This window comes from Larimichthys crocea, chromosome XIV (genome assembly GCF_000972845.2).
Source record: "Larimichthys crocea isolate SSNF chromosome XIV, L_crocea_2.0, whole genome shotgun sequence".
Lineage (NCBI taxonomy): Eukaryota > Metazoa > Chordata > Actinopteri > Sciaenidae > Larimichthys > Larimichthys crocea.
The window spans coordinates 6,202,549-6,222,692 of record NC_040024.1 but is presented as its reverse complement, the minus strand read 5'-3'; the positions used below and the strand labels follow the sequence as shown (position 1 = coordinate 6,222,692).

General features: G+C 44.3%; 2 protein-coding genes across 2 annotated transcripts in view; one reads left to right on the top strand and one right to left on the bottom strand.

Moving 5' to 3' along the window:
- Positions 1–11,466, top strand: LOC104939416 (atrial natriuretic peptide receptor 1). The gene is given in 28 exon segments (XM_027287528.1): positions 1–85; positions 374–485; positions 2,165–2,217; positions 2,219–2,298; positions 2,401–2,435; positions 2,438–2,490; positions 2,492–2,518; positions 2,854–2,958; positions 3,411–3,513; positions 3,989–4,134; positions 4,222–4,294; positions 4,707–4,851; positions 5,690–5,776; positions 5,849–5,992; positions 6,102–6,157; positions 6,160–6,199; positions 6,201–6,220; positions 6,814–6,946; positions 7,091–7,139; positions 7,284–7,385; positions 7,607–7,726; positions 8,455–8,548; positions 8,626–8,713; positions 9,169–9,308; positions 9,482–9,634; positions 9,711–9,809; positions 10,624–10,715; positions 10,788–11,466. Coding segments are annotated over 28 exon segments (2,538 nt in total). The 5' UTR covers positions 1–55; the 3' UTR covers positions 10,947–11,466.
- Positions 11,467–14,588: 3,122 nt separating this feature from the next.
- The window catches only part of LOC104939415 (cysteinyl leukotriene receptor 1-like), a 12,667-nt gene continuing 7,111 nt past the window's right edge, over positions 14,589–20,144 (bottom strand). The window contains exons 2-5 of the mRNA XM_027287527.1: positions 17,720–17,894; positions 16,293–16,460; positions 16,043–16,210; positions 14,589–14,673 (exon numbers count right to left, since the gene is read on the bottom strand). Of these exons, the coding sequence (XP_027143328.1) occupies positions 14,616–14,673; positions 16,043–16,210; positions 16,293–16,460; positions 17,720–17,894 (569 nt within the window). The 3' untranslated portion in view covers positions 14,589–14,615. The remainder of the gene's footprint in view (positions 14,674–16,042; positions 16,211–16,292; positions 16,461–17,719; positions 17,895–20,144) is intronic.

Sequence of the window (20,144 nt, the reverse complement as noted above, 5' to 3'; positions counted from 1 at the left end):
TCCTCGTCCTCCTCTCAGTCTGGATTGAAGCGTCTCTTTCTCCTTCAGCAGCAACATGAGGGGAAGACTTTGGTTTCTGCTCTGGGTAAGACGTGTAACAGTGTTAATTAATGTTAATTAATGTTAATTAATGAATGAAGTAATTAATTACATTTATTGGGATGTCGACTGTCAGGTCAGTTTGTTTGCTTCCATCCTGATGTTCAGCAGATTGAAATCATTCTTATAAGAAAAAGAATTACAATTTACTGCCATATATTCTGTGATTTAAAAGCCTTTTATATTACGTCAGGTGCACAGGTGTGGTGTGTGTGTGTGTGTGTGTGTGTGCAGCTGCTTAATGGATTATTTGGCTGTGTTGTGTTGTTTCCAGTTGTGTGTTTGCTGTGTTGGTCCGACGTGTTGCTGGCACGATCTGGACAACAGCGAGTACGACTGCTGGCCTCTGGACAAACCCAACGAATATAACATGATGGACTGTGGCGGTGAGAACCCGACACTGAACAGCTGATCTGTGATCAGGTCGTTTCATCACCACGAGCACACACTGCAGTTTATCTTTAGGCCACTTCTGCATTTCAGTTACTTAGAAAATGTCCAGATATCAGATTTCTGTAATCGTACTAATAAACTCACAATGACTGCATTCATTTTCTCTGTTGGGTTCGGACAAACAAACTGTCTTTAGTCATATTGAATGCATAAACCTGGTTACTGCTACACTGCTGTCTAGTGGAAGCACATTGACTTTATTAGTACTGTTACATTACCATTATTAATATTAATATTATTACTTGCTTCACATTAAGTCTATAAGTTATGTTAAAACTATGTCATTTCTAAACTTCTTTCTAAAGCTGCTGTTGACATGAGACGTTCACCAGATGTTGGAAACAAGCAAAGTAACCGTCCATACACAGAGACTGAACACATGAAGGAGGACGTGCAGAAGGTCAAGGAACGCCAACACAGCAGCTGAAATCTGTCAGTGATCACAAAGTGATCCTGCAAATGAATATCAGCTGGTTCAGTCCGAACTGATGGCCTATAACAGGCGTCTCATTAGCAAGGTGTCACACAAGGAACATCTCAGGATGGGTGAAAGCAAAGCGCTCGCTCAGGACCGTCACAACCTTCTTGTTGTGAAACGTTCTGATGGCATCGGTGACAGAAGAGCTTCTAAACTTCTGAATGCCTCGCCCGGGTGCTCCTGCAAGATGTCTGACAGGGGAGAGAGAAGAATTATCAGAGGAGTTGTCCAAGAGCCGAGGACCACCTGTGGAGAGCTCCAGAAAGACCTGCAGCCAGCAGGTACAACTGTTTCAAAGAAAACCATAAGCAGTGCACGCTCACCACGAGAGCCCATGTCTGCAGGAGACAGTGTCAAGGCTCGTTTAAAGTTTGCTGCACAACATTTGGACAATCTCTTTGGATGCCATAACACACTAAATGTCACTGCACATCACCCCAAGAACACCAAAAAACAAGTGACGTTTGGAGAGGGGACCCATCATGGTGTGTTTGTCTGCATACATACTGACAAACTTCTTGTTTCCTGAGGATGAACAAGAAATGTACAGCGACCATTCTGGATGAACTCTGAAGATGAAACGAGGGGAGATATTCCAGCAAGGACAAGGACCCCAAGCACACCAGCCAAGGAAAATAAAGCGCTAGAATGGCCCAGCCAAATCATGGCCTTGAAATCCAACTGAAAATCGACAGGCATGGGAAGAACTAAAGATCAGAACCTTCAAGATTTGAAGACTGTTTTGTGTGAAGACTGGTCCAAAATCCCAACTGAGCATCTGGTGAAAAACCTCATGTCAATAGTACCTTTTTAGAACAACGTTGGACTTATTTTACCTTCTGTACATACATGCTATGAAAAAGAACTAACTCCAACCAGTATTTCACTTACAATATAGAACATGTACATATGCTTTATTTTTATTTTTTCAAAATAAAAGCACTGCTGTGTTTGTGTTTTCTAATTTTGGCTCATGTGGGCAGCCTAATGCCAAGGTCTGGTTTTAAAACTGTACCACAGGGAGGAATTCTGCATATTTTCTCTTTTTGTTAAACCAATTTATTATGACACATTATTAAACATAACGAGCATAATCTCTCTCTCTTTCTCTGTTATTCTATGTCTCTCGCCCAGGTCTGGAGATGGCCTGGGTGGTCCGTCCTCCAGAGACGGTGAAAAACCGAGAGGATTCAGCGTCCAACATACTCGGTTACCAGCCGGGACTCTTTCTACCACTGGGCTGTCGAAAACCACATTTTCACACACAGGTTAATACGGTTATACGTCCTTACTCTAGTTTTAGACTGGAGGTGATCACTTTAAGTAATGCTGGTCTGGGCGTGTGTTCAGTTCCTACGTGAACGCTGAAGCTGCCCGAGAGGTTTTTGTGAACATCACGACTGTCCACCAACTGGAAAGATGCTGGAAGGAGAAAAACCTGCTGCATTCATCACGCCAACCATCCACTCCTGTCCACTAGGATACATGGTACTACTTTTTTTTATTTAGCAGATGCTTTAGAGCTAAAAGTGCCACTATTTGACAAAATATTATGTTCCAGGTTTGTTAGACTGGCATACAGTTGGTTATTCTGGATTTAAACCGGACTGACTGACTTATATGTCTTAACACTAGTTTTAGACTGGACCGACTAAACTCTACAAGGATCCTAATTGGATGTTATCCTGATCAGAGTTGGTCTGGTGTGTACTGTGGTTTCTTCTTCTTGCTGTGAGGCGACAGTACTAACCACATCACCACCATGTCGCCCCAAAATAACATTTTAAAGATATGAATCTAATTAACATTTCATAAACTTTAAGACATCAGATAGCATCTGTGGTCCCTGGATTCCCGATGACGGAAAAATCTTCACACACACCATCTCTACCTCTGGCAAGATGACCCAGACCAACTGGACTGCCAAGGTAACACAATTACATGTGAAGCCCAGTTTCTGTGTCGCCCAGTATCACTTACGTTTTCTGACCTTGCCAAAGCTTTTCCCAGAAACATCTTAAAGTCTCAAAACACAAGGATTAAATGAAGATCAACCACCTTGTATGACTGGATAGAAGCTAACAGATGGTTGTTTGGATCTTTAGTGAAGATACATCCTTTACATCTGCTTTTACAAAGTTCTCACAGTTGAGATAGCATGAAAATATGTTTGTATGCAGATAATAACTAATTTATATCTCTAATTTTTCCAACTCTCCTTGTAATGCTCAAGTTCTTTGAGGCTAGGAGGTACTGTGTATAGTCTGTGTATAATCACCAAGCTCCCTACAGACTACAAGCTCCTAGGTTCAGTTGTGCTGATGTTAGATTTCAGCCTTCACATCTTTGGTTGGTGTTCCTAAGTGACTCTGTCTTGCAGGTGGTTCTGGTCCATGCTGGTTTAACCTCGCTTATCGCTCACATACGAGTCGGCCGCATGCAAGCTGCTCTTGAGGCCAAGAGCACTGTGCAACCTGCTGTGGGTAGGTTATAGTATAGGTTATTGGTCATGCCCTCTTACGTCCTTGATTGAACTATGGGAAACAAAGAGGATCGTGTGACCAGCAAACGTACCTAAAAACTACTTTGGATCACGTGGGAACAAAAGTAGTTCAACCGAGCAGTAATTGTCCTCCCAGCTCCTCACCACGTCTCTAAGGTCACGCTGGACACTTGTAGCACCAAAGACAATCACAACCAAGCCACCATAGTCAGGAACACAATACATCGAAAATGACATCCAAACAGGGGCGATGTGGGAAACGATGTGAACGGGGACGTCATGGTTCATGGTCAGCTACCAGGGTTTCCCCTTGGGCTTGTTCATATAAGATGTTCACATCTGCTGGAAGCTCGTGGTGTTTCAGGGACCATTATCATGGGTGACTTTAGGGTTGGGTTTTTATTGTGCTAAAGGTGGAGGACATAGTGTGAACATCCTCTTTTCTCCCCCCTCAGTGTGTGGTGACGCTGTTTGTGAGGAGGCGGAGCTTTGTTCCACCTGTCCGGCTGACTGCGGTGAATGCCCGATGACCCCAGCGACCAAGCTGGCCATCAGCCTGCCGCTCAGCCTGCTCTGCCTCTGCTTCATACTGACTGCTTTGGTAAGAACATATGCTGATGCATAACTCTGTGAGATTCAAAAGAACACAGTAATAAAAAAAACTAATTCATAAATCTGTTTCTTATAGTGGTTGAGATATCAAAAGCAAAAACTGTTGTGGGATGAAAGCTGGATCATTGATTTCTCTACAATAAAACAAGGTACTGTAACAATCATGACTAGAAAGTCCACTCTGAACTGCTCGGTGTCAGCTATCTATAGATAGATTTAGAACCTGTGCTAACATCTATACGAAAAACCTGGCTCACACAAGGTCTGAAATTGATGTAAACTGGTCTGAACTGGTCTAAAACAGATGGCTTTGAATTGGTTTAAACTGGTCTCAATGTAAACTGTGTCAACATAAATGACTGAAAAAGGTTGGAAACTCTTTTGCTGTTAAACTTTGATCTATTCCAAATGATTTCATAACTCAGGGTGTCTCAACAGCCATCTACACTGCAGTTTAAGAGAACCTCTTCTTTCTTTCTTTCTTTCTTTCTTTCTTTCTTTCTTTCTTTCTTTCTTTCTTTCTTTCTTTCTTTCTTTCCTTCTTTCTTTCTTTCTTTCTAGATCAGGAAGCTCGTATGACCATGGGCAGTATAATGAGTGCACCGGTAGGGAACAGTGACAGTAATACCAGCTGTGTGACTGCTCTCAGCTCCTATACAGGACAACCAGGGACCCGAAAAACACTGTTCACCTGCACTGGAATATAGTACGTCTATTGTGTATTTGAACCCCATTCATGCTGTTAACACAGCAAAAGTCTTTTTGATGTCAGTCCTCAAATTTGTGCATAAAACACAAAGATCTGCTTTGTTTTCAACCAGAAATGCTGCAAACTGTCCAATCAGACTATTTGGTATTCAGAAAAATGTATTTTGTGTATATGTATCAGAGCACTGGTTCTCAAACTTTGGCCCTCCCTGTAATGGTACTTCCTTTAGAAATATTGTGAAATGTGAAATGAATAAATGTCATTTCATATACTATCAAAATACTTCATTTTCTAATGAAAATGAACTCACAGGACTGTAATTTAAAATATGTTTTGTATTTCTTTTGTTTCAGTATCAGCCTACTTCACAGTCATGCTCATGCACATGATGTTAACACGTTCATACATCTATGATAAGTTAAAATGACCGGTTCAAACACACTGCAGTCGTGGCTCCACAGTGTGGATCAGTTCAACCCCTTTTTACAGTTAAAGGAACAATGTAATCGGTGTGTCGGCAGGTCAGAGCTGTTTCCTGTCGTGTTTCCTGTGTTCTTATAGGACGTCAGCTGAGTAGGCGGTCCTTCAGTGTGGACCAGGACACTTTAGCCTTCACACTCCAAAAGATATGTGGTCACATGCGTCTAAGACCACCTTGGCAACTTCTCTGAGGGTTCTGATCACAAATGTCGTTTACACCGAAGGCGCTGTAGACAAGCTCATAAACACACTGGGTGTAGATTAATGTTTCAAGCAGGGTTGGTGGAGAGAGAACGGACTAGTCAAATCAGATTGATGGAAAACATTTAGTATTTAAAATAATTTTCTTCTCCAGTGACGGCAGGACGGTGGCCATCAAGAGGATTCAAACAAAGACTTTCTCTCTGTCCAAAACCATCCGACAGGAAGTCAAACAAGTCAGGTAAGACTCAGAAACATTCGCCATCCTTCCTCACACATCAGATGTTTTGACTCTCTCTTTCGTTGTCTCCAGGGAGCTTGATCACCCCAACCTGTGCAAATTCATTGGTGGGTGCGTTGAGGTGCCTAATGTTGCCATAGTGACAGAGTACTGCCCAAAAGGAAGCATTAATGATGTTCTTCTTAACGAGGAGATCCCGCTTAACTGGGGTTTCAGGTAGACACATGAACACGCGTCGTCTTAATTAAAGACACGATAGCATGTTGGTTGAATCAAAATTACAGAAAGAAAAGTGAATAATCTTCAGGTCTGTATACTCTGCCAGGTTTTCGTTCGCTACAGACATCGCAAGAGGAATGTCATACCTCCACCAACACAGGATCGCCACGGTCGACTTAAGTCTCTAAACTGTGTCTTAACGACCCTGGGTCTGCAAAATAACAGGTAATATGAATGTGTGTGCTGTACTGCGTACCAATATGTTTAATATGAACCTAAAGCATTGTAGTATATGTACCAATATGTTTAATATGAACCTAAAGCATTGTAGTATATGTACCAATATGTTTAATATGAACCTAACATGATAATCATTGTAAGCCAGCATGTAGTATATGTAGCTATGTTTAATATGAACCTAAAGCATTGAGTATAGTACCATATGTTAATTGACTAAGCATTGTATATATGTACCAATTTTATATGAACCTAAGCATTGTAATGTACCAATATGTTTAAACTGAAGCATTTTCTGAGTTATCTCAAACAAAAAACCAACAAAACAAAAACAGATTTTTATTTGTAAAATCTGTTTTTGGCTAATTAGTCTAATGAACTGGTGAACTGGCTCAAGATAATCTCAAAGTGTATTACCTTCAAACTCCTTGCAGAGTGTAAGCTCAGTTTAGCTTTTGATTTAAATGGAGAAAAAAATCAACAAGCCAAACTCTCTCTGACCTTTTGAAATCTTGGAAACAGAATAGATCTCAACACTGGTTTGACAGTTCTTCATGGGCGTGGTGTGTCCTGATGATTAGGACTGAAGATGTATCGCAGGGACGATGGGGTGGAGCCTCTTTCGACCTATCAGCAGAGACTCTTGGAGGTGTACATGCCACCTGAATTTCATAACTCTAACATGGAGCCATCGCTGGCTGGAGATGTGTTCAGGTATCATACACACTAAACTTTTGTTTGTGGCACAGTGTGTGTGTGTGTGTGTGTGTGTGTGTGTGTGTGTGTGCAGGTCTTTGCAGTGATAACCTCTCTGTGTGTTCTCATTATCCCAGTGATAACCTCTCTGTGTGTTCTCAGTTATTCCATCATTCTGCTGGAGATTGCCACTCGCAGCGATCCTGTCCCAGTAAGTCACACTCTGATTGGACGCCTGTCCTGTTTGGTCCCTGTAACTCTTTTACTGTCTCATGGAGACAGTTTGTGTTGATGTTTATTAGCAGGTTAGTATGTGTCAGGCCACCTGTTAAATAAATACATAAATACTTTTCAGGCAGAGGAATCTAACCTGGAGAGCGCCTGGTGTCCTCCTCTGCCAGAGCTGATCTCCAGTAAAGCTGACAGCACCTGTCCATGTCCTGCAGACTACGTAGAGGTGTGTACACATTGTCTGCATCTGCGTTTAAACAATTATAATTAGTTAAATAGTTTAAATTCATTATTTAATTAAATCATTTAAACTTTTTTGGTTTCCTGTGTTTGGGTTGATGTTCTGTTTTAAGCATTATCAAAGTGTTTTCTTTAACCGCGGCTTCTCTTTTCTTTAAACTTTAGTTAAAACTGCTGCTGTCTTTTGTCCCATGCGTGTTTCCGTAGCTGATCCGGCGATGTCGCTCTCATAACCCCGCCCACCGACCCACCTTTGAACAAATCAAAAAGTTTGTTCACCGAATCAACCCAATCAAAATCAGCCCGGTGGACATGATGATGAACCTGGTAATAAGCTGCAGTTTAAATGCGATGTAGTCTCATGCTTAAATCATGTTATACATGGATGATTCTGTAGTATGGCTGTCTAACATCAATATTACATTTCTCCTATACATATCGTACCACACAAACACTGCATCATACAGACGAGTCTGTATGGCTTTTATTGTTAAAGGGTTTTCTGAAGGTTTTTATTTGGTTGTGAACTCACTCTTTGTTCTAACAACCCAAACCCTGATATTTCATCCAGGTCCAATAATAATAACATAACATTTGACCATAGGTAGATCTTTAAAGAAGGATCATTTTGAGGAATAGGATGATATTTTAAAAGAATGATTGTTGATTGTTTTTCGCTGCTTTTTGAATTCATGTTGTCTTCTCTGTCACTTCTCTCTCTAAATTTGCACTTTGTTGCGTTTCTTACATTGCTCTGGGACATTTTGATTTACAGGTAGACTGTGTGGGACGGGTTTAGAGGTGTGGTCATTAAGGAGCCAGGGAAGCCAAACTAGAAAAGTGGTAGAGGATATTTTTAGTGGCCTAGTGTTAAATGTTCCTGTGTTTCTAGGCCTTGCTGTGACGTGTTGGTCAAACAATAAAGTTGTGGTATACTACACGTGTTTTTTGTGTGTTTTCAGAGCAGCTTTAAATTAGGTGTATCTAATAAAAGGAACATTAATATGTATTAAAAGTCTGCTGTTTACCAGATACTTGCACTGTCTGTGTTTCAGATGGAGAAGTATAGCAAACACCTGGAGGTGTTGGTGGCCGAGCGGACTCAAGATCTGATGCACGAGAAACAGAGGACAGACCGACTGCTATACAGTACGACGCACAACTTCACATACACACACATTAACTGACGTCCTGGTTAAATAAATACTTCCATGTTTGTGTTCCAGGTATGCTCCCTAAACAGGTAGCTGATGACCTGCGACAGGGGAAACCGCTGCAGGCTCAGAGTTACGTCAGTGCTACCATCTTCTTCAGGTAGGAGACAGGAAATTCTTCTGAATCACTTTCATGAGGTTGTCACCTGAATGGTTCCCAAACTGTCTTGAAGGAGTTCCCATTCATGCTGAGCATTTGTTGGTACTTTAACATGGAGGCAGTTTTTAGCACTTCCACACTCGTGATGCAGCCCTCACAGAGCCTGGAGGTGTGTTTGGGCTCCATTGTCCTGTTGAAAATCAAGTGATGGTCCCACTGAGCTCAAACCAGATGGATAGTATGTCTCTGCAGAATGCTGTGGTAGCCACGCTGGTTCATTTTTTAAAATAAATCACCAACAGCGTCACCCGCAGAGCACCTCCTCCTCCATGCCTCACAGTGGGAACCACACATGCAGATAACATCTGTTCACTTTCTCTGCGTCTCACAAAAACACGGTGGTCTGAGCTGAAACTAATCCACTGTTTGTCGTTCTCTGTTTATTCTGTGTGCAGCGATATCGTGGGCTTCACACAGCTGTCCAGCAGCAGCACTCCTTACCAGGTCGTAGACTTTCTTAACAAGCTCTATACAACGTTTGACGACATCATCGACAACTACGACGTCTACAAGGTGGAAACCATCGGAGATGCCTGTGAGTTGGCTGAATCTGTCAGTTACTGTCTCTCAACCTTAAAGTGACTGGATCTTATTGTACTATGGTGGACTAAACATTGTTACCCTCTCTAAAACAGCAGATTTAGATTTAGACTAGTTCGTTGATTTAGTTTCTAATGTTGTTGACTTAGTCATTGTGTGGTTGCGTAGACATGGTGGTCTCCGGTGTTCCCCGTGAGAATGGGATCCTGCACGCTTCAGAGATCGCCAGCATGGCTCTGGACCTGGTGGGCGTGTGTCGCACCTTCAGGATCCCCCATAAACCCAACACACAGCTGCAGATACGAGCTGGGATACACTCCGGTATGCACACGTTTTAAATATACACATTTTAAAAAATCTAGAATCAAACCTATTTTAAACATCTCTGTCTCTTCAGGTCCGGTGGTAGCCGGGGTTGTAGGGACGAAGATGCCTCGGTACTGTCTGTTTGGAGATACAGTCAACACGGCATCAAGGATGGAGTCCACCAGCCTGGGTAAAACTCTCCTGCTAACAAAGAATATGAACTGGTGAACAGGGACTATTTGACACATCTGAGGCAGCTGAACCTGGAAAACACAGTACTCCAGGATTTATTTATCTGTCAACATAAACCTGCTTTCAGACCGCTTCCATCTCAGTCGACAACAGTTGCGTAATCATGGCAACCACAGAGAGCGCACTAAGATAAAATAATAATAACAGATGCTGTGTTCCGTGTGCATCCAATCACTCGATTAGTCACTGATGCTATAAATTCCTCAGTTTGTGAGATACTGACCGAGAAAGCTGAGTTCACCTGTTTGCGGTGGCTAGATGGGCTATAGTCCCTCCAGCAAGTTCCAGGTCTGCCCTCTCCTGCCAGCTGGACGTACCTGGAACACCTTGAGAGGGAGGCACCCAGGGGGGTCCTGATCAGATGCCCAAACCAGCTCTACTCTGAGCTCCCCCTGGATTTCCAAGCTCCTCCTCATCTAAGACTGAGCCACCCAATGAAAGATCTCATTTGGACCGCTGGTATCCACGATCTCTTTCTCTCAGTCACTGCTCAAAGCTCATGACTACTCCAGTACACCGCTGCCAACACACCGGTCCATCTCACGCTCCATTTTCCCACCACTCGTGAACCAGACCCTGAGACGCTTGAACTTGGGGCAGCAGCTCGCTCCCAACCTGAGGGAACATTTCACTGTTTTCCGGCAGAGAACCATGGCCTGCGACTTGGAGGTGCTGACTCTCATCGCAAACGAGGCAGCACCTGTATTAACGAGCATTTTCCATCATTCTAACAGTAAGTTGTGTTTTTCCAGCCCTGAAGATCCAGTGCAGCCCCAGTGCCTTTTACCTGCTGGAGGAGATCGGTGGTTACCTGCTGCAGTGCAGAGGAATGCTGCAGGTCAAGGTGAGATGCCCATTTGGTCCGGGAGCACCGGGAGCTGCCCAGTAACACTCTAAATATGTTTGTCTCCAACAGGGGAAAGGTGACATGGTGACTTACTGGTTGGAGGGGAAGAAGACGTCTTTGGTCTCCAACGAACACATCGGCATGGAAACAGATGTGGAGAAGGAACAAGAGCTGTACGCCTCTATCCCCGGGTTTCTGGACAACGATCCTCTCCTGAATCCGGCCTAACCCCCCCAAACAGCCCCGGTTCATCACTTGATGTGGTTCCTCGAGTCGTCAGTGTTTGTTGCACCATGTGTCGTATGTGACGTGAGCGTCGTACTGTGGCTGTTTAATTATGTTGTTAATCCGCTGAACACGAGTCCAGAGTGTCAGATTAATAATCTTCATATCTCTGTTGTCATCAGTGTTTAATCACGCTGTTTTTGAACTTTTCCATCTACAGTCCAGCAAGTTTCTACAGCAGCCCAACGGACACGCTGGATCAGGAGAGACTTTCATGTGTTTTGTGCATTTGGCCGCTAAACGACGCTTTAACTTTAAACACATTATGGTAACTGACAAAGTGTAACCTGACCAGGTACGCCTGCTTCATTCTCCACGAGAGAACTTTGGTTGAAGGTACAAAGTGTAAGCTTCATGAAAGAAGTCACATCTGCATGTTGCTTTTCCTTTACATACATTTATGTAGTTAGATATTCTGTCAACGTCTGGGCTACTCTAACAAATAAACATCTGTGTAAGAGGACCCGCTTCATGTGTAGATGAATAAGGCTAATTCTAAGATAATGTAGTTATACATGTTATGTTCCATTTATGTTCAAAGATCAGCCTAAAGGTTTCACTTGCTCACATTTGCTCATTTTTCTGCTTATTTTCTAAAAGTGTAAATGTGCTACGTTCAGTAGGGGGAGACACTTTGACTAGAACGAGCCATTACTGTCTTAAGGACGCTCATGTGTGGACACACGTCTGTAGATGTTTCAGTTTCAGGCACAAAAAAAGAATTTCAAATGATTTAGAAAACTTAAATGAACAACATGAAACTAAATGCAATAAATCTGCCTGATCCAAAGTGTGAATGCGACTCAGTAACATCTCCGCTGGCATCAGTGTGCCTCATGAATATTCATGGCACACTCTCGAGCAGATGAAGGGATTTGTTGACCAGCCAACATGACAACAGATGGACCCGAGGACGAAGACGCTGGCTGAGATCGTACACGAGTTATCCTGCGTGCTCGTACGTACGTTTGGAGATCAGAGAGTATTTAAATGTGAAAATCCAAAGTTTTCCGTTTCAGAATGTAGCGCCACCTTCAGGTCGCCGTGTTAACCCGTTCAACACTTCTGAATCTAACAGCTGCAGTGCTTAAACTTTAGATTTCAGGTTTGTCAAGAAAATTACAGTTAACGAACCTGATTTGATTCATGATACTATCAGAATATGGATCAACACATTCATACGTCATGACTGTGTGTGTGTGTGTGTGTGTGTGTGTGTGTGTGTGTGTGTGTGTGTGTGTGTGTGTGTGTGTGTGTGTGTGTTAGTTATGGGCTCATCTGCATCATCAGTGGTTTGAATGTGAGCACAGCTGCACCAGGCAGCTTAGATTTAATTAATCTCACACACACACACACACACACACACACCTTACACCGTTTCCTTTCCAACATCTGTAGAACGTTGTTTTCACGTTGTTTAACCGCTCCGTGTGTTTTCACTGTGTGATCAGTGACATGAAGGATCTTTCAGTTACACATGACCAGAATGGACTGCGTTAGTGTGTGCGTGTGTGTGTGTGTGTGTGTGTGTGTGTGTGTGTGTGTGATGTTGATGTGTTTGAATGTTTTCCATGAAAAAATTGATTGTAAATCATGTCGGTTTGTTCTCGACCTGAAAACACAAGAACGGTCGGCGAGCAGAGACAGACAGAGCTGTTTTTAATTACAGATGAGGTGTGTGTGTGTGTGTGTGTGTGGTGTGTGTGTGGTGTGGTGGTGTGTGTGTGTGGTGTGTGTGTGTTTTTTGAAGTACTCCTGGTAATGAATGAGTACTCACCTATAGAGCCTCTGTCTCTCTTTCATTCACGCTGAGCTCGCTCGTCCACATTTACATTTCTAAGGACACACATCAAACAAAGTGTCATCGTTATGAAACCGTGTGTGTGGTGTGTGTGTGTGTGTGTATGTGTGTGTGTGTGTGTGAGCTTTTATTTACTGAATACATCAGACAACCACACACATTCCTAATGAGCTGACGTGTGTTTCCATTCGTATCGATGGACTCCATCGTCTCCATGCACAGCCTGGAAACAGCTGGAAACAGTCTTTAAACAGCCTGGAAAACAGTCTGGAAACAGCCGGGGAAACAGTCTGGAAACAGTCTGGAAACAGCCTGGAGCAGAGCTTGTGTTCGTGCCAGAACCAGAGCTGGGTGGTTCATAAGTGAGATCAGCTCAGAGAGTCCGGATGATGTTTCACACACATGGCTGAAAGACAGACGCCGAGCTGGGCTGACTGCTGCTGGACTAGGCAGTGAAGATCGGCTGCTGGGTCTGGTTCTGGTTCTGGGCTGACTGCTGCTGGACTAGTCAGTGATAGCAGCGCGCTGGGTCTGGTTCTGGTTCTGGGCTGACTGCTGGGGACCTGGATGATGATTGATCATGAGTAATTGTAATCAGAGTAAATACTCGAGTACAGCTGAGTACTGTGTACCCACAGTGGGATTACACTCTGACACTGGAGACAAGAAATGACAACAAACACTGATTTCTATGAATCGCTGGTTTAATATGAAACAAACAATCTGTAGAGATAAAATGACAAACAATTTCACATTTATTAATAAATAAAGTTCTGTTTCAGGGAACATCTTGGCTCATTTACTTCAAATGAATTTAGGTTATTATCGGTGAGCTGAAGTGGACAGTCAGTTCATACGCTGGATTTAAAATGTCCCAATCCAAGCGGAAAGCAGCCATGGGTTCATAAACCAGCTGAGACACTTCGTTAGAAGAAACGAGACGAGACGTTTATCAGTACACATGGAAACATGAAATCCCATCACACGTCGACACCAATCCTACAGAGACTCAAACCAACAGTCAGCTCAGTGATACGTAGTTTACTTTAACATGGGGACTATTTTCTGCAGTGGATTCATCTGCACTCAGTGAAGAAATCATGTTATTTAATCTGGCACCACAGAAGAAGAAGCTTTCAGTCAGGTTTATATGACAGGGCAAAAACTGCAGAGGGCGCCGGTACACAACCACAACTGAGTCTTCAAAACAACACCTGGACCCCCCTTCACCTGGACCCTCTTCACCTGGACCCTCTTCACCTGGACCTCTTCACCTGGACCCCCTTCACCTGGACCCTCTTCAACAACACCTGGACTCTTGGACCCTGCTGTTCTGACGACCCTCCTGGTACCTCAGGTGGTGTCCTTCTCCTCAGAGACAGTCCGGTTCTGAGGGACCCCCCTCTGCTGGACAGCAGAAGATGAATGAGCGTCCCTCATGTTGTTCCTGCGTCCTGGTGGAGTAAGTATACAGCAGTGGGTTGACCACGCTGTTGGAGGCTGCCAGACATAGTGTCACAACCACGGCCCGCTGCAGGGCCAACAGAACCCCACAGCTCCACTTGCTGCACACAGCGTGCAGGTGCAGAGACCGGATCACGTGATAGGGCAGGAAGCAGAACAGGAATGTCACTGTCACCATGGTGACCAGGTGCACCGAGCGGCGTCTGTTGCGACGACGAGCGCTGCTGGACGAACTGTTGCCATGGATGCTGGATCTCACTGTCAGGCGCTGAATGAGTCTGCTGTAGCAAATGATGATCGTGAGGAAAAGGGAGAGGAAGCCGAGAACCACCGCCACGTAGTTTAGATCAGGACACGCTCCCAAGAGGAGGGGCTAGACGGCTCGAACAGCGAGGAAGTCCATCCCTGAGAAAAGAGCAGAAAAAGAAGTAAGTTAAAGGACAGCTCTCAAATCTACGTTCAATTCCAAGCTTATCGTGACACCAGAAGCTTGTCGTGTTCGTCTCACGCAACCATAACAACCAACTGCAGGACGAACCTGGACGAGTCTCCTGACGTCCCCGCAACTGTCTAAAACCTGGACGTAGTCTCCGTGATGTCCCCGCAGACTGTCTAAAACCTGGACGTAGTCTCTGAGACGTCCCCGCAGACTGTCTAAAACCTGGACGTAGTCTCTGTGATGTCCCGCAGACTGTCTAAAACCGGGACGTAGTCTCTGTGACGTCCCCGCAGACTGTCTAAACCTGGACGTAGTCCTCCGTGACGTCCCCGAAGACTGTCTAAACCTGGACGTAGTCCTCCGTGACGTCCCCGCAGACTGTCTAAAACCTGGACGTAGTCTCGTGACGTCCCCGCAGATGTCTAAAACCTGGACGTAGTCTCTCGGGACGTCCCCGCAGACTGTCTAAAACCTGGACGTAGTCTCTTGACGTCCCGCGACTGTCTAAACCTGGACGTAGTCTCCGTGACGCCCCGCAGACTGTCTAAAACCTGGACGTAGTCTCCGTGACGTCCCCGCAGACTGTCTAAAACCTGGACGTAGTCTCCGTGACGTCCCCGCAGACTGTCTAAAACCTGGACGTAGTCTCCGTGACGTCCCCGCAGACTGTCTAAAACCTGGACGTAGTCTCCGTGACGTCCCCGCAGACTGTCTAAAACCTGGACCTAGTCTCCGTGACGTCCCCGCAGACTGTCTAAAACCTGGACGTAGTCTCTGTGACGTCCCCGCAGACTGTCTAAAACCTGGACGTAGTAGTAGTCTTTCCATACCGAGCAGGTTTAGACTTTTTACTCTTTATAATATGACCCAACAGTCCCATCATGAGCAAGGAAAACGTCCTTGATGTTTTATTTGTTCAGTCGTGACATCAGAGATGTTTCCAGTGTTTACAGGAAGCCGTCAGCTCCATGATTCATGTGTCCCACAGACCCTCCTGAGTGAGTCCACGACCTTCTGCTGGAGGTCAAACCTCCCATCAGGACGCCACAGCTTCAGTCCAGTTCTCTGGAAATGAACTCTGCCATGGACGACCGCTCGGCACGTAGACTTTCAAACACTGATGAAACTTTATCAGAACGCTGAGAAAACGTTTAAATGATTAAATCAATTCTAAATAATTAAAAATTTCAAATTTTAAAATGTATCTTTCAAATTTCATGAATGATTAATTTGAGTTAAAAGACTGTAAACCTTTAAAAAGTGTGTGAACGTCTTTTTCTGGACAATAAAACATTGAAATATTTTCATTTTAACATTTTGTCAGCGGTCACTCACCTCATTTCCACCCCATGTGACAGGAAGGGGGCCGAGGACACGCCCACAAACAGCCAAACTCCCAGACAGACCAATGAAGTGCGAGTGGGCGTGGCTAGAGAGCGGTGACGCAGGGGCTTGGACACGGCGAGCCAACGGAGCACGCTCAGTAGAGTGAGGAAGAGGATGCTGAGGGAGGAAGGAGCTCTTTATCTTTGAATCAGGAGTGTGTGTGTAGGTGTGTGTTTGTGTGTGTAGGTATGTGTGTTACCTTGTGTACAGGTTGACATAGAAACCGTAGACACACAGGCGACACAGCCAATCAGGGAACTTCCACACCCCGCCCATGAAGTAATAAGCCAATCGCAGAGGGAGGGTGAGGGAGAAGCTGCCGTCTGATAGGGCGAGGTTCATCATGATGACGCAGGAGGCGGAGTTTCTGGAAGAGGAGAGGAGTGGCCAAAGATATAAAGTTAATGACCTTTGATGAATCTAAATATTCACAGCAGTGGCTTCACTTACTGACGTCCTTAAAACAGCAGTTCAGATGTATGTTTATGACCAAATGCTGCAGGTCGTATGAAAGTTTAAATATGCAAATGAGGCATTATCTAATGTAACTTTAATACAGGCAAACGAGCCGGCGTGTTGGTCTGTCTGATCTCATGCATCGTATTATCACAAAGTGTTTGCATAGAACATAAATAAGCTGCTTGTTCGTGTTATTTATGCGTCTGCTTTGTTTGCATCAGGGTAAACAGATGAAGGAGCTCCAGTGGTGTGAGAGTGAGCTGGGCCTGCTCGTCCTTCTACACGGGTCACATGTTTTGTTCATGAAATATAAGTAGTGATCTGACATGAATGAAGATTAACAGGTGACCTGTTGAACTACAGAAATGTCTTTTCAAACTACACAAACAAAAAAAACCTAAAAACAAATCTGACGCCGTCCGACGGAGAAACTAAAACAAAACAAAAACAGGTTCTCCGGGTAAAGAAAGATCCACCCAAATACTTTCCAGGTCATCTGGAACATCTTCATGATCAGAATCCGGGAGGTGGAACCGCCTGGTGGAACTTAACCAGGCCGTAAGTCGAGCTTCAAAATGCAAAAAGAAGAAACAGGAGCAAGAGACAGCGAAACAGAATCAGCAGTTTATTGAAAACTGCATTTAAACTCAAACAGGCTGTTCATCAGCTGATCAAAAGTCTCATCTGATTTTCTATCAGGTGATCACGCCGTCGGGTTTTCTGTCTCTGGATGTGACAGGACTGTTGAGCTGCACAAGCAAGGCCGTCCCTGCCGAGCCATTTTAAACTTCTCTAACCCTCGGCCTAACGTTTTTACTCCTTAAAAGGTCATTGCACCAAAGTGGCTGCTTCCCAAAAACTGATATAAAAATAGGATATATTAATATCTTTTTCTACTTTAAACAGGACAGTCTTTTAGAACTACTTCAGCCTGAAATATACATATCAAATGTTAATCATGTTTTTTTTTGTTTCCAACCCTTTAAATGCCACTATGTTTACATAACAAAAAAACTAACATAATTTCCATAGAATACATGACTGACTAATGGCTGACTGTTATTATTAGGCCCTGAGATGGGTCAGTTATGGGCAGCGACATTGATTTTGAAGCTCAGCTTATTTTAAGGCTCACATGGATGCAGCTCTGTGTTTGTGTGCTCAGACCTGCGGTGGCTCTGCAGGAAGAAGACGGCGACCGCCGCGACGTTGCAGAGAAAGGCCACAGGGAACAGCAGCACGTAGGTAAAGGTGTAGGCACGGTACTTGAACGCATCGTCGTGATGGAAACACGCCACCCAAGAGCTGTTGCCGTGGGCGATGGCGGTGGTTAGCAGGCGTTCTACAAGATGAAAAACACACGGTGGACGTGACACAGACATGAAGACATCTCACTGCATCGGACCAAAGCGTTTCTCATTGATGGAAACTTCAGCACAGAAATCTGTAATGTTTGACCCACGTCTGTAATCATTACACTGAACTCTGCAGCGGAAATACTCCAGGAAAAGTACTTACTTAGTTACTTTAGTTACTTTTCAACCTGGCCACCTGTCAACATATAAACATGACCAGTGTCCTGCAGCTTAGTCACAGAGATGTGTGTGTGTGTGTCTGTGTGTGTGTGTGTGTGTGTCTGTGTGTGTGTGTGTGTGTGTGTGTGTCTGTGTGTGTGTGTGTGTGTCTGTGTGTGTGTGTGTGTGTCTGTGTGTGTGTGTGTGTGTGTGTGTCTGTGTGTGTGTGTGTGTGTGTGTGTGTCTGTGTGTGTGTGTGTGTGTCGTGTGTGTGTGTTGTGTGTGTGTCTGTGTGTGTCTGTGTGTGGTGTGTGTGTGTGTCTTGTGTGTGTCTGTGTGTGTGTGTTGTGTGTGTTGTGTGTGTTGTGTGTGTGTGTGTGTGTGTTCTGTGTGTGTGTGTGTGTGTGTGTGTGTGTGTGTGTTTGTCTGTTTGTGTGTGTCTGTGTTGTGTGGTGTGTCTGTGGTGTGGTTGTGTGTGTGTGTGTGTGTGTGTGGTGTTGTCTGTGTGTTCTGTGTGTGTGTGTGTGTGTGTGTGTTGTGTGTGTGTGTGTGTTGTGTGTGTGTCTGTGTGTGTGTGTGTGTGTGTGTGTGTGTGGTGTGTGTGTGTGTGTGTGTGTGTTGTGTGTGTGTGTGTGTGTGTTGTGTCTGTGTGTGTGTGTCTGTGTGTGTGGTCTGTGTGTTGTGTCTGTGTGTGTGTGTGTGTGTGTGTGTGTCTGTGTGTGTGTGTGTGTGTGTGTGTGTGTGTGTCGTGTGTGTGTCGTGTGTGTGTGTGTGTGTGTCTGTGTGTGTGTGTCTGTGTGTGTGGTCTGTGTGTGTGTGTGTGTGGTGTGGTTGTGTTGTGGTGTCTGTGTGTTGTGCTGTGTGTTTGTGTGTGTGTGTGTGTCTGTGTGTGTGTGTGTGTGTGTTTTTGTGTGTGTGTGTTGTGGTGTGTGTGTGTGTGTGGTGTGTCTGTGTGTGTGTTGTGTGTGTGTGTGTGTGTGTTGTCTGTGTGTGTGTGTGTCTGTGTGTGTGTGTCGTGTGTTGTGTTGTCTTGTGTGGTCTGTGTCTGTGTGTGTGTGTCTGTGTGTCGTGTGGTTGTGTTGTGTGGTTGTGTGTGGTATGTAAACCAGACCAAACATGTCGTCCTGTTTTAAACAAAGCTGCTTTCATTGCTGTTCCTGGACTGCACATTTGAATGCAGCTGTTATCTGATGAGATGTAATGATGGAATAAACGGCTCTGTGTGAGAGCTCGCGTTTGCGAGGGAATGTTTCGTGTCCTGCAGGTTCAGGTCTGACCACAGGTCTGAGGTCTCGGTCCAGGTCAGATTCTGCTGCCTGTGATACGGACAACAGTGAACAGCAGAAGTCGTTCTGTGATTCTGAATATCAGCACGGCTGTGGCTCAGTCGTATAATCGCGCTGCTGCTTTGTATGCATGAGCCAGTGACATCACAGCCTGCGTCCTCATCAGGTTGTGCTCAGGAAGCAGGACACCGGCTAGTTACTATGGTAACCACTGGAACACATACGACAGACGGTGAATTGACAGTGTTTAATTCAGCTAACACTGAAGGAACGTTGGTCTAACATTAAAGTAACGTTGGTCTAACATTAAAATAACGTTGGTCTGACATTAAAGTAACGCTGGTCTAACATTAAAGTAACGTTGGTCTAACATTAAAGTAACGCTGGTCTAACATTAAAATAACGCTGGTCTAACATTAAAGTAACGCTGGTCTAACATTAAAATAACGCTGGTCTAACATTAAAGTAACGCTGGTCTAACATTATAAAGTAACGCTGGTCTAACATTCTAACATTAAAATAACGCTGGTCTAACATTAAGTAACGCTGGTCTAACATTAAGTAACGCTGGTCTAACATTAAAGTAACGTTGGTCTGACATTAAGTAACGCTGGTCTAACATTAAATAACGCTGGTCTAACTTAAAATAACGCTTGTCTAACATTAAAGTATCGTTAGTCTAACATTAAAGTAACGCTGGTCTAACATTAAAGTAACGCTGGTCTAACATTAAAGTAACGCTGGTTCTAACATTAAAGTAACGCTGGGTCTAACATTAAAGTATCGTTAGTC